The sequence below is a fragment of the Nycticebus coucang genome, chromosome 24 (genome assembly GCF_027406575.1).
Source record: "Nycticebus coucang isolate mNycCou1 chromosome 24, mNycCou1.pri, whole genome shotgun sequence".
Taxonomy (NCBI): domain Eukaryota; kingdom Metazoa; phylum Chordata; class Mammalia; order Primates; family Lorisidae; genus Nycticebus; species Nycticebus coucang.
The window spans coordinates 28,141,045-28,155,131 of NC_069803.1; the positions used below are offsets into that span (position 1 = coordinate 28,141,045).

The 14,087-nt window shown below is 49.2% G+C and overlaps 1 protein-coding gene across 4 annotated transcripts in view; it reads right to left on the reverse strand.

Annotated features, from left to right (window-relative positions):
* KIF13B (kinesin family member 13B) overlaps positions 1-1,553 on the reverse strand; it is a 166,105-nt gene extending 164,552 nt beyond the window's left edge. For all 4 annotated transcript variants that reach the window (XM_053578417.1, XM_053578418.1, XM_053578416.1 and 1 more), the window contains exon 1: positions 1,410-1,553. In XM_053578417.1, coding sequence (XP_053434392.1) covers positions 1,410-1,464 — 55 coding nt within the window. In that variant the 5' untranslated portion in view covers positions 1,465-1,553. The remainder of the gene's footprint in view (positions 1-1,409) is intronic.
* Between the last annotated feature and the right edge of the window lie 12,534 nt (positions 1,554-14,087).

Sequence of the window (14,087 nt, forward strand, 5' to 3'; positions counted from 1 at the left end):
AACCATCCTTTCAGAATCAATTCCCAGAGATGTTGTGTTTCATTTAGCTTTTAAAAAAAAAAAACCAATGTGATGGTAAACTTGAAGTTAAATGTAATAAAAAGATGCCAGAATATTTAAAAATTTACGTTCCTGAAAACTTTCGGTGCTCTAAGTTATTTCACTTTGTCAGAGCATGGAACTGGAGAGGCAAAGACTGAGACTCAATTTTGCCCTAGTTGAAAACGTAAAGTAATTAAGTTCTTAGGGAAAAACTCACCTGACAGCCTTAAGCAGACTTAGCAGGAACAAAAGGACAAAACAACTCCAACAGATAACTCCGAGAGAAGAGATAAACTAACTTCCACTAGAAGGACAAACCAACAAAGTATATGCCCACTGGTTGATATGTAGGTCTCAATATTCACAGATAAAAGCCAAGAAAAGGAAAACCACCTGTACTTTATACATAAAATTAACCACACCTGATTATACACAAAGACACTGGGAAAAGAGTATAAAGTGACTCTGAAAAATACAAATGGTTCTGATTAGTTAAGAGTCATAACGACTGCAAAGTCACCTCCTGGGACTGCAACAGTGATCCCAACATCATGTCCCTGTATATGATGTGTTCAAATATATTATCTCATTTAAAGTAACGTGCCCACTCAGGCAGCTAGTTATAGATCAAAGTCAAGACCAGCCCACCTCCTCTCCTGAGCTGCAGCTGGGGGCTCTCCACGCCACCTGACTCTCCACAGATGATTTAAATGTGCTCATTTCTCTACCCTCCCTACAGACTTAAAAAGAATGTCTGAAAGATACAATTTCACAAGAATCTTGGCACTCAAACTATTTATTGTTGAGAGATGACGAATAGGACTTCAAGTAAACCCAAAAATTTCTCAACAGTAAGAAAAAAGTATCTCTTTTTTGCCCAACCCCAAGGGATTTACAACTTTAGGAAGCGACACCCCAAGATGAGGGGCGTCAGGGTCGCAGGCCACGAAAGTGCGGGCTGGGGCGACTGGAGCAGAGACCAGGGGTGCCCGGCCGTCCCGTGGCCGCAGCCGGGTGAGGGCCAGGGCCGCGGTGACAGCTGGCGGGGACCGGAGGGGACGCGGCGGGGCGGGGGCCGGGGGCTCCTCCCGGACAGGCGAGAGGGCGGCCGGGGCGGGGCGCCCGGCGGAAGGGGCAGCGGGAAGGGCGGCGGGCCGGGACCTGGGGCCCCGGGCGCCCCGGGCCGGGGAGGGGCGTGCCCGCGCCGGAGGTGGCGCGCGAGGGATCCCGGGGTGCCCAGGCCGCCCTCCAGCCCCGCCGCGGACTCCAGGGGCGGGGCCGGCCGGACCCCCCACGGTGGCCGAGGGGCTGGCGCGCCAGGCACCTGCCGCCTCCGCCGAGGCGGCCCGGGCGGGCTCGGTTCTCACCTCGTCGGTTCATGGGCCGGACCCGCACCGCAACTTTCACTTTGGAGTCCCCCATCCTGCGGCCGCCGGAGTTCTCGCTCGGCTTCCGTCTGCCGCGGCCACCGGGCAACTCCTCGGGGCTGACCCGGCGGGAGGGGGCTGCGAGGGGCGTGGCGGGGGCGGGGCCGGGGCGGGGCCGCGGGGCTCCCTGCGCGCCGCGCTGCCCGACGGGACTTGTGGTCCCCGCTGGCCCGGGGCGCGGGGCGGGAACCCTCCAGGCGTGCTCAGCAGTTGGGGCTTTTGTAAACGCCCCTTTCTTTACCATTCTTACCCTAGCTGTGAAGAGCTGGTAACGCTCCTGAAAACAGTGGACTAGAGGGCGTTGGAGACCCTGCTACATTTTCGTGCTCATTTCCTGCCAATCTTTTTTTTTTTTTTTTTTTTTTTTTTTTTTGCAGTTTTTGGCCGGGGCTGGGTTTGAACCCGCCACCTCTAGCATATGGGGCCGGCGCCCTATTCCTTTAAGCCACAGGCGCCGCCCTATTTCCTGCCAATCTTAGGGCTTGATCCTGGCTCAGAGATTTCCTCTGCCTGATTGCCCTCCCCGTCTTGTTTGCTGAACTCGACCTTCTAGGCGAGTTAAAAGTCGCCTCTTCTGGAAGCGTGCTGCATAAATCCACGGTTTAACACTATCCTTTGAGTCCCCCTTTGGGACAAGACCTTAGGCTTAGGAACGGTCTGAGTTAAATCCCACCTCCGTACTTCCCAGCCCTGTGACCAAGGGCAAGTTATTTGACCTCTTTGTGCTTGTCTTTTCCTATATAAAATGGAGACAATAATATAGGCACACATGAAAACAGTAGGGATTTATTTACTTATAACCTAGCCTGGAGTAGAGACCCTGTGAACATCCATGGCAGGGGTGAAGGAATGAAGTCACACTGGAATTAGCTCCATCTTAGCCCTGGCAGACATTGCTAACTTGTAGCCTGTGGGCCACATCCATTCTGCAAACATGTTCTGTTTGGCCCAGCGGTATTAGCCAACGCGTAAAAATCAGATTTGTACATGCAGTATTGGAAATAGTAGATTGGAACTTAGCAGCAGCAGCCACTTACCGCCTGGACCTTGTGAGTTTGTGACCCCTGCTTAGGTGTGTTTAAATGATAGTTTAGAACTCAGAAACGTTTTACAGATGAGTAAATCAGAAAGCTGGCAAGACTTGTTCTTTCATCAACTATCTGGTTGCTGAAAGATAATCAATACAACCACAAATTTTTAAAAAGGTTAAAAGTACCTTTAAAAGAAAGGAAATTCTGACACATCCTGAAACATGAATGAACCTTGAGGGCATTACGCTAAAGTGACACAAATAAGCAGGCACAAAAGAAATACTATATGACTCCACTTCCAGAGATGTGTACAGTAATAACATCCTTAGAAATAAAAAGTAAACTAGAAGTTACCAGGGACTGGGAGGAAAGGGAGTGGGGATTCAATGGGTGCTCAGTTTCTTGGGAAGATAAAAATGTATTAGAGGGGCGGCGCCTGTGGCTCAGTCGGTAAGGCGCCGGCCCCACATACCGAGGGTGGCGGGTTCAAACCCGGCCCCGGCTGAACTGCAACCAAAAAATAGCCGGGCGTTGTGGCGGGCTCCTTTCGTCCCAGCTACTCGGGAGGCTGAGGCAAGAGAATCGCTTAAGCCCAGGAGTTGGAAGTTGCTGTGAGCTGTGTGATGCCATGGCACTCTACCCGAAGGGCATCAAGTGACACTCTGTCTCTGCAAAAAAAAAAAAAAAAAAAATGTATTAGAAAAAAAAATGTATTAGAAATGGGGCGGCGCCTGTGGCTCAGTCGGTGGGGCGCCGGCCCCATATACCGAGGATGGCGGGTTCAAGCCCAGCCTCGGCTGAACTGCAACCAAAAGATAGCTGGGCGTTGTGGCGGGTGCCTGTAGTCCCAGCTACTCAGGAGGCTGAGGCAAGAGAATCGCTTGAGCCCAGGAGTTGGAGGTTGCTGTGAGCTGTGTGATGCCATGGCACTCTACCAAGGGCCATAAAGTGAGACTCTGTCTGTACAAAAAAAATAAAAAAACGTATTAGAAATGAATGAGGCTCGGTGCATGTGGCTCAAGTGGCTAAAGCGCCAGCCATATACACACACCTGAGCTGGCGGGTTCGAATCCAGCCTGACCCTGCCAAACAACAATGATGGCTGCAACCCAAAAAATAGCTGGGCATTGTGGCGGGCACCTGTAGTCCCAGCTACTTGGGAGGTGGAGACTCGCTTGAGCCCAGGACTTGGAGGTTGCTGTGAGCTGTGATGCCACAGCACTCTACCCAGGGCAACAGCTTGAGGCTCTGTCTCAAAAAAAAAAAAGAAAAGAAAAGAAATGAATGATGGTGATAATTGTACAGCAATGTGAAGGTACTTAATGCCACTGAACAGTACACTTGAGAATGGTTAACACCAGGCCTGGTGACTCACAGCTGTAATCCCAGCATTTTGGAAGGCTGAGGTAGGAGGCTCACTAAGGCCAAGAGTTGGAGCTTGTGGTAAGCTATGATCGCACCACTCCAGCCTGGGCAACAATGGAGAGCTTGAGTGTGTTTGCTGTGACACCACAGCATTCTACCCAGGGCGACATAGTGAAACTTTGTCTCAAAAATAAAAAAGTGGTTAACATGGTAATTTTCACATAATGTGTTTTTTACCACAATTTCAGAAAAGGTTAAAAATAGAAAATGATACACTACAAAAATAGAAAAGGGCCAGGTGAGGTGGCTCACCCCTGTTTTCCTAGCACTCTGGGAGGCCAAGACAGGTGGATTGCTTGAGCTCAGGAGTTCTTGCTCGGCATAAGCAAGACCAAGACATCATCTCTTTTTTTTTTTTTTTTTTGCAGTTTTTGGCTGGGGCCAGGTTTGAACCCACCACCTCCAGCATATGGAGCCAGCACCCTACTCCTCTGAGCCACAGGCGCCGCCCCATTTTTATTTTATTTTTTTAAGAAACAGATGTCTCTGTGCCAGTCTCTGGCAGTTTGGCCGGGGCCAGGTTCGAACCTACCACCCTAGGTATATGGGGCTGGCTCCCTACTCACTGAGCCACAGGAGCTGCCCATCACATTCATTTTATAACAAGGGTTTGGAATATACCAAGGTTCCATTACACATTTTATATCTCTTTTATAACCCGATAAAATTTTATTTATTTATTTGTTTGTTTTTTGAGACAGAGCCTTAAGCTGTCACCTCGGGTAGAGTGCTGTGGCGTCACAGCTCACAGCAACCTCCAACTCCTGGGCTTAAGCGATTCTCTTGCCTCAGCCTCCCAAGTAGCTGGGATTACAGGTGCCCACTACAAAGCCCGGCTATTTTTTGTCTGTAGTTGTCATTGTTGTTTGGCAGGCCCTGGCTGGATTCAAACCCATTAGCTCTGGTGTATGTGACTAGTGCCTGAGTCGCCTTAGCCGCCTGAGCTACAGGCTCCAAGCCTGTATTTAAATTTATTTAAGATAAGACTTTAAAAGGGACAAAAGCCCTTAGGAGAAAAAAAAAAAAAAGCCCCTAGGAGCTCCAGAAATGAGAGGAGCATAATAGGGAAGAGGTAAGGACTTTCTCTAAAGTTCCAGAATCATTTAAAGTGCTCTGGCAATACTTGATTGGTAGAAAATGATAGTAGCTTCCCTAAGGACTGTAGGAAAACCCCCTGTGGGCTATTTCCCTTTTTGAACTGGTGGTGGGTCCAGCTCCCTTGACTTCTGCAGTGATGGAGAAGAAAAGAAGAGTCATAAAGAGGGCCCCAGACTAGAAATTCCTTTATCTTCCCGTGGAAAATCTTTCTGATAGTGAGAGGCAAAGGACTGCCAAGTTGCAGCCTGCAGCCCGGGAGCGTCAGGGGCTTCCACCCCAAATGTAACTGCAGAGCCCCCTCATCCACTAGCTGCTGGGACGGTACAGCCTCCAACAGGAGACAGCAGAAAGTCCTGGGGTTTCTCTTCTCAATTACTAGAAGAACAAGAGAAACAAAACTAGGAAATAAGCATTCCTTTGTTCCTTTGTTTTGTAAAGGGAGTACTTAAGAAATCAACAATATATATTATACATTTTTTATTTCAGATTAATAATTTCCTCCCACTCCCTCCCCACCCACTTGATGTTTTTTTTTTTTTTTTGCAGTTTTTGGCCGGGGTTGGGTTTGAACCCACCACCTCCGGCATATGGGGCTGGAGCCTTACTCCATTGAGCCACAGACACCATCCCTCCCCACCCACTTGAATTTAACCTTTTTTTTCTCTCCTGTGGGCACGTAGTTGTTTATCTATTGGTTTCATATTAGTATTGCATACGTTGAATACTTGTTTTTTCCATTCCTGTGATACTTTACGAAGAAGAATGTTCTTCAGTTCCATCCAGGTAAATATAAAAGATGTAAAGTCTCCGTCTTTTTATGGCTCAATAGTATTCCATGGTAAACATAGACCAGAGTTTGTTAACGTTGGAGGGCCTAAGGCAGCCATACACAAGCCCTTTCCCCTCCCCCACTCCTCTTCTCCTAAGACAAAGACACAAAGGATCTGGCTAGCCCCACCCCCTGAGAAGTTCCTGCCAAAAGACCCTAACTTCCCAGGCAAACTGTGGAATTTGCCCACCCACGGTGGCCTGTATCAAAGGGGTCTCTAACTGCCCCTGGGGTGCAGATGCCATCTTTGCTCTGCCCAGGGGTAGCAGCCTGACTCTTGCATTCCCAAGTTACTAAAAGATAATCCAGACATCCTTTTCTTTTCTTTTTTTTTTGTAGAGACAGAGTTTCACTTTATTGCCCTCGGTAGAGTGCTGTGGCATCACACAGCTCACAGCAACCTCCAACTCCTGGGCTTAGGCGATTCTCCTGCCTCAGCCTCCAGAGTAGCTGGGACTACAGGCGCCCGCCACAACGCCCAGCTATTTTTTTGTTGTTGCTGTTGCAGTTTGGCCGGGGCTGGGTTTGAACCCGCCACCCTCGGCATATGGGGCCGGCGCCCTGCTCACTGAGCCACAGGTGCCGCCCAGACATCCTTTTCAATAAACCTGCACTGAACATCTCTGCAGCCTCATTTCTGGGCCTCACCATTTACACCTTTCAATCCATTCATGAGTTGATGGGCACTTGGGTTGATTCCACATCGTGGTGATTGTGAAGAGAAAATCAACAAATATGTAAGTGGTAGGTACCGTACCCAAAGCATTGTGGTAGATCTGTTGAGTTTTAGCTGTCTGGTTAAGGAGTTTCTCATTTTTTGCCCTCACATTTGGAAAATCTACATCATTCTATAAGATTGATTTCTAGTTTGCTTTCATAGGCTTCTAAGGTTGGCGTCACTAAACATGACAGCTGACATTCATTAAGGGCTCACTGTATGCCAGACACTGTCCTGTCTTACAGGTGAGGAAAGTGGCAGCTTCCCGGGGGCACAGGACCAGATCTCTCACTCCTCCATCTTGCACGGAAAGGGAGCAGGTGCCAATTGTTCAATTCACAGGAAGTCAGAAGATGTCATTTCACCACTCTACTTTTCAGTAAAATCCGGTGCTTTCTTTTTTTTTTTTTTTTTGTAGAGACAGAGTCTCACTTTATGGCCCTCGGTAGAGTGCCGTGGCCTCTCACAGCTCTCAGCAACCTCCAACTCCTGGGCCCAAGAGATTCTCCTGCCTCAGCCTCCGGAGTAGCTGGGACTACAGGCACCTGCCACAACGCCCGGCTATTTTTTGGTTGCAGTTTTGGCCGGGGCCGAGTTTGAACCCGCCACCCTCCGTATATGGGGCCGGCGCCCTACTCACTGAGCCACAGGCGCCGCCCCATGGTTTCTTTTTGTTGTTGTTTGTTTGTTTTAATTTCAGCTTGCTTGTTCATTCTTCGTTTGAAGTTTTTTTGTTGTTGTTTCTTTTCTTTTTACTGTTCTTCCTTTGGCGATTCTCTTTCCCGTTGCCTCCCCAGTAGCTGGGATTACAGACGCCCACCACAAGGTCCGGCTGTTTCTGATGTTACTAGAGACGGGGTTTCACTCTGGCTCACTGCTGCTCATACTGGTCTCGTCTCGAACCCCCAAACTCAGGCAATCCACCCGCCTCGGCCTCCCACAGAGCTGGGACTACAGGCGTGAGCCACCACGCCCAGCCTAAAATCCCGTTATTATAAAAAAACGGAAAGAGTGTACTGAGTTCTATTTTTTTTCATCTTTAAGAAGGAGGGAATGAGTTAATTGCTTCCTCAAGGCAAACCCCTTCTCTCCAGCCTCAATCAGGATTTACCTGTTTGCCTCCGTCTGCCTTTGCCAGAGCACTTGGTTTTCCCAACTAGAATCTCTCTTCATCCAACTCCCCAGCTGTACTGAACAGCTGAAAGTGTTCTCTGAACACAGAAAAAGTGTGTTTCTTTCTTTCTTTCTTTTTTTTTTTTTGTGGTTTTTGGCCGGGGCTAGGTTTGAACCCGCCACCTCCGGCATATGGGACCGGCGCCCTACTCCTTGAGCCACAGGTGCCGCCCGAAAGTGTGTTTCTTAAGTCTTTGTATCTCCAACTGCTGGTACATTTGGGGGACTGAAGATGTTTTATTATTTTTATTATTATTATTATTATTTTATTTATTTATTTTTGCAGCTTTTGGCTGGGGCTGGGTTTAAACCAGCCACCTCCAGCATTTGGGGCTGATGCCCTACTCCTTTGAGCCACAGGCACCGCCCCTGTACTGAAGATGTTAACAAGGCAGTGTGGTCATCACCCTTGGTCAGGTTAAATGGAAGGCTGACCCTCTGTTCTCTCTTGCATATGTTTTCCATTCCCATTATCGTTGTGAATTCCTGGTGGAAGCCCAGATCTTATGAATAGCAATTATCATCTTCTGGCTTATCAGGTGCCTGGCATTATGCTCAACACCTCACATATGTGATCTTTTTTTATTCTCACAATAATCCCATGAGAGGCCTTTTGGCCAAAGCTGACATCTTCCAGTAATTCACCAAGATGACAAACACAAAGAGAAAGATGACGGGCACCTGATACATGTTCTGTCCTTTAGAAAAGGAGGCTGAGGTGGGTGGATCGCCTGACCTCACGGGTTCGAGACCAGCCTGAGCAAGAGCAATACCCCATCTCTCTAAAAAATAGCTGGGCATTGTGCTGAGCGCGTATGCTCCCAGCTACTTGAGAGGCTGAGACAAGAGAATTGCTTAAGCCCAAGAGTTTGAGGTTGCTGGGAGCTCTGACACCATGGCACTCTACTGAGGGTGACAAAGTAAAACTCTTTCTAAAAAAAAATAAATAAATAACAGGGAGTTGTTCCTTTGGCCACATACAGGTGAATCCACAAGAAAGGTGATATTGCAGACATCAAGGGAATGGGTACTATTCAAAAAGCCCCCGCAGAAAGGGAGGGATTGGTGTGCTCCCACCTCCTGGGTACCATGTGAGGGTATATCCTACACCTCCTGGGTGCGGGACACAACTCCAACAGGGACTTTACCTAACAAATGCAAACCTTGTACCCTCATATTAATCCGAAGTTTAAAAAAAAGGCTCCACAATGTCACCATGGCAAAACTGGAGTGTCTGCAAGGTTACCAAGCACACTGTTGGCATTGCTATAAACAAACAAGGGCAAGATTCTTGCCAAGAGGATTAATGTTCATATTGAGCATATTAAGCACTCTAAGAGCCGAGACAGCTTCCTGAAATGCATGAAGGAAAATGATCAGAAAAAACAAGGAAGTCACAGAGAAAAGTACCTGGTTCCGCAGAAGCGCCAGCCTGCTCCACCCAGAGAAGCTCACTCTGTGAGAACCAGCGAGAGGGAGCTTCAGTGAGCTGCTAGAACCTGTGCCCCATGAACTCATGGCAGAATAGGTGTAAAAGCTAAAAGGCTACTATAAAAATGTTACAAAAAAAAATGAGGTTGGCACCATTGTTACAGTGCTTGGCAGAGAGGAAACTGACGCTCACTGAGGCCCGTGAACTTGCACCGTGGCCTGAGTAAGAGAGACCTGAATGCAAATCCCTGGTCCCACTGTGTGCCCTATCCAGGCAGTCAGACCTTTCCCACTGTCCCCCTGCCTCTTCCTGTCATATCTGTGCCCTGCTGGGTCCCACAGCCTTTCAGGATATTCCTCTGTCAAGCCCCTGCTAACAGGGCCACAGCCTGGACGTTACCAGGATCTGAGGCTGCCCCACTGAGGAAAAGAAAGGCAGTCATCCCACCCACAACCCCGACCTCCCCCCACCTGGCACACCCTCCCTCTCCCCATACCAATGCACAAGTCCGAGGCCTCCATCACCTCAACTTACCCGTTTTCTCACACTCAAGTCCCCTCAGGGGCCTGTTTTCTGACATCTCCAGTCTAAACTTCCATCCTGACTATCTCATCAATACCACTCGGGTTCTGGGGACCCTGAAGCCTCCATCATCGGCCTCCCTTCTCCCAGGCTCCATGTCAGGCAAGGACCCCCCCACACCTTCGCACACTGCACCCTGGCAAATCTGTGGCCTCTCATGCCGGTGTGGCCTCTGGAACACTTGAAACCCTCTTCGCTGGTCAGCTCCTGCTGTCTCTCTAGGGGCCTCTGCCACTGTCTCCATTCTCTTCATGCCCCAACCCGACATGGCCACTCCATCTCCCAGATCACCTTGCTCCTTCTGACCCTACAAGAATCTGCACTGCAAGGTGAAAATTCCTTGGGCGGCGCCTGTGGCTCAAGGAGTAGGGCGCCGGTCCCATATGCTGGAGGTGGTGGGTTCAAACCCAGCCCCGGCCAAAAAAAAAAAAAGAAAATTCCCTAAACTTCTTTTTTTTTTTTGGCCGGGGCTGGGTTTGAACCCGCCACCTCCGGCATATGGGACCGGCACCCTACTCACTGAGCCACCGGTGCCGCCCACTTCCCTAAACTTCTTGTGCCCACAGCTTTATCTAGGACTGGATCTGTTTCTCCCCAGGGGCACAGGTAGGAGTTCTGCTAGGGCCTCCCTTCCACTCGCTCACCCCACCTCTACGCAGCGTCCTTCTGTCTGATCAACTCAGACTTTCCTCCTCCATTAGCGCCTTGTGCTCAGCTGAGAATCTCCCATGGATAACACAAGAACACTTGAATTAAAAATAAGGATGGGCGGCACCTGTGGCTCAGTCGGTAGGGCGCCGGCCCCATATACTGAGGGTGGTGGGTTCAAACCGGCCCCGGCCAAACTGCAACCAAAAAATAGCTGGGCGTTGTGGCGGGCACCTGTAGTCCCAGCTACTCAGGAGGCTGAGCCAGGAGAATCACTTAAGCCCAGGAGTTGGAGGTTGCTCTGAGCTGTGTGAGGCCACGGCACTCTACCGAGGGCCATAAAGTGAGACTCTGTCTCTAAAAAAAAAAAAAAAACAAGGATGATTTCCCTGACCTTGAGTCCACTCCTGGTTACTAGCCTCCCTCGCTCCTCCAGAGCCTGGATAGAATCTACACTCACTGTCTTCCCTGCCTCACCTGACATTAGTCAACCAACCGTTCATCCAATCACTCCTTCCCCTGCCCGCACCCCTTCAGTAAAGCCGTCCTGGCAAAGTGTACCATCAGCTTCCCATTCCAGACCCAGGAGGGTGGCTTTGGCCCTCATGTTACTCGACTTCTCTGTGCTATTTGGTCTCCTTCCCATACCTTTCCATTCCCTTGGTTTCTATGACCTCACTCTGTTCTTGTTTTTTTGAGTTTTTTTTTTGAGACCATCATCCAGGCTAGAGTACAATGGCCTCAACCTAGTCCACAGCAACTGAAACTCCTGGGTTCAAGTGACCCTCCTATCTCAGCCTCCTGAGTAGCTGGGACTACAGGTGCCTGCCACCACGCCTGGCTTCTTTTGTATTTTTAGTAGACCCATGTCTCACTTTGCTCAGGCTGGTCTCCAACTCCTGAGCTCAAGGGATCCTCCCACCTGGGCCTCCTGGAGCGCTAGGATAACAGGCGTGAGTCACCATACCTGGTTGTATTTCCCTTGTTTCAATTAATTTACTAGTTCAGTCACCAAACTTCCCCACCATATGCTTGTACCATGTCAGGTGCTTGGGATACAAATATTTAAAAAAATGTCTGGTCCTTGATGATGATGCTTGATCAGATTTCTGGAAAGTTTGTAACTTCTTCAAATTAGTTTACTGCTGTTTGTTTTTCAGTAGCATTTAGGAATTCCCGATGAGGATCACACCTTTGAAAAGGAGGGGGTTCAGTGGGCTTGGCCAGAGAGACTACATGGGGGGGCAAAACTAAGACTGTTCCATCTCACCCAGGAGCTCCTGGGGGAAATAAGGGCTGAGTTGGAGTGAGTAGGAAAGAAAGTAAAAAAAGAAACATTAGCAGCGGCGTCTGTGGCTCAAGGAGTAGAGCGTCGGCCCCATATACCCAGGGTGGCGGGTTCAAGCCTGGCCCCAGCCAAAACTGCCAAAAAAAAAAAAAATTTGTAAAAAAGAAACATTAGGCTGCATTAGAAATTTGCCTCAGAGGCATAACATGCAAAAAGCTCCTCATAGATCGACCTCAGAAACCACATCTCTCACCTCTGGCTTTCCCACTCCCAGGCCAGAAGCCTTCAGGCTCCCTGCAGTTCAAAGCCTCCTCATGATCCCACCCCCAAAAGACACCCCTGGCAGAAAATATCCTTACTTATGAGGTAAGGGCTTCACTGTGGGATTGTTGGTTTGTGATTCTCTTAAAGAGATAAAGCCACATCTTGGTGCCCATAGCTCAGTGCTTAGGGTGCCGGCCACATTCACCAGGGCTGGCAGGTTCGAACCTGGCCTGCGCCTGCTAAACAACGACAACTACAACAAAAATAGCCGGGCGTTGTGGTAGGCGCCTGTAGTCCCAGCTGCTTGGGAGGCTGAGACAAGAGAATCCCTTCAGGGCGGCGCCTGTGGCTCAAAGGAGTAGGGCACTGGCCCCATATACCAGAGGTAGCGGGTTCAAACCCCACCCTGGCCAAACACCGCAAAAAAAAAAAAAAAAAAAAAGAGAGAGAATCCCTTCAGCTCAAGAGTTGGAGGGTGCTGTGAGCTGTGATGTCCTGGCACTCTACCAAGGGCAACATAGTGAGACTCTGTCTCAAAAAAAAAAAAAAAAGAGAGAGAGATAAAGCCACAATCCTGTAGGTTTAGGAGGCTGAACCAAATTGGCTTGGGCTTTAAGGGAGTTAGATAGTCAGAAGGGTGTTGAAAGTTAAAGATGTCCCCTGAAATGGGTTGGGGAGGGGGGAACCCAGGCCTCAGTCACTTTCCCCAGGATCTCATTTGGAACGAGCTGGGCTTTGTAAATCCTAGAAGGCAAGGTGCACCTTGTAAACTAGAGCATTTATGTATTTATTTGTATTTGGTGAACTATTCTTACATCTATGCTTTTTGACCTATACTAAGGGGAAGCAAGGGAAGGTACTTTCATTTGCACATGGGACAGAGGTTTCGAGGGGAAGAAGTCTAACCTCTGGGGCCAATGTGGTGTGGCAGTGGGAAGCAGGGAAAGACCACAGCAAAGGTCGAGTCAGGCGTGCAAGTGGAGATCACTAGGCTCTGCCCCGGAGGGCCCTCTCCTCACACTGCTGATACAGCTCTGGGTTCCACCGTATTCTAGAAGGCAGCACTCCCTTACTCCTCCTCCCTTTTCTTTCTTTCTTTTTTTTTTTTGTAGAGACAGAGTCTCACTTTATGGCCCTCGGTAGAGTGCCAGTGGCCTCACACAGCTCACAGCAACCTCCAACTCCTGGGCTTAAGCGATTCTCCTGCCTCAGCCTCCCGAGTAGCTGGGACTACAGGCGCCCACCACAACGCCCGGCTAACCTCCTCCCTTTTCTCCTCTCTTCCCAATTGCTGCAGCCTCTTTCTTTGGTTCTCCTGTTGCTCCCTTCCCCAGGATGCCCTTCCCCTGCCCATCCAAGTGGAACCATTCCAGGCCCATGCTCCCTAGGAAGCTGTGCTTCCCTATTCTGCACACATCAGTTTTTCCTTCTGGAAACTTCTCTAACACTGTACCATATTAGCGTTTGGTTACAGGCTGACTTAAATAATATATGGAGGCCTCATCTTCTCCAATTAGACTGGGGACTTCTCAGTGGCAGGAGTGACGTTTTCCTTCTTTGGGTCAAAGTGAGGAGAGCACGGCACATTTGATAAACACTGAGGGACTGAGCTGGGATGTTGAAATTAAAAAGGCAAGAAATGGGAGGGCCAGCAGGAAAGGAAGGGCTTTAAGTCAATGATTTTATTTTTTTGCAGATTTTGGCTGGGGCTGGGTTTGAACCCGTCACCTCCGGTATATGGGGCTGGACCCCTACTCCTTGAGCCACAGGCGCCGCCCAAGTCAATTATTTTATTGACATTCTACAGTGACAGGAAACGAGAGGAATGAAGTAAGCATAGGTAGAAGGGGATTAATCTGTAGAATATCCCTTTGCCCTCTTCATTGGAGAAATGGAAGTCCCTTATAATCTCTGAAGAACGAGAGCTCTATTTCAGCCAGAAATTAAAAAACTCTTCCCAAACACACAGACTTCACACTCAACTGACCCCCCGACCCCCAGCGTCCCCTATCTGGATGAACATCAACTTACTCCCCCCTTTGTTGAAAAGTGTCTCTAAGGAACAACATCAATAATGAATCTCTGAGAGGCCTAGTTCATCTCCATAAATCATTCAAGGACAGGGGTCAG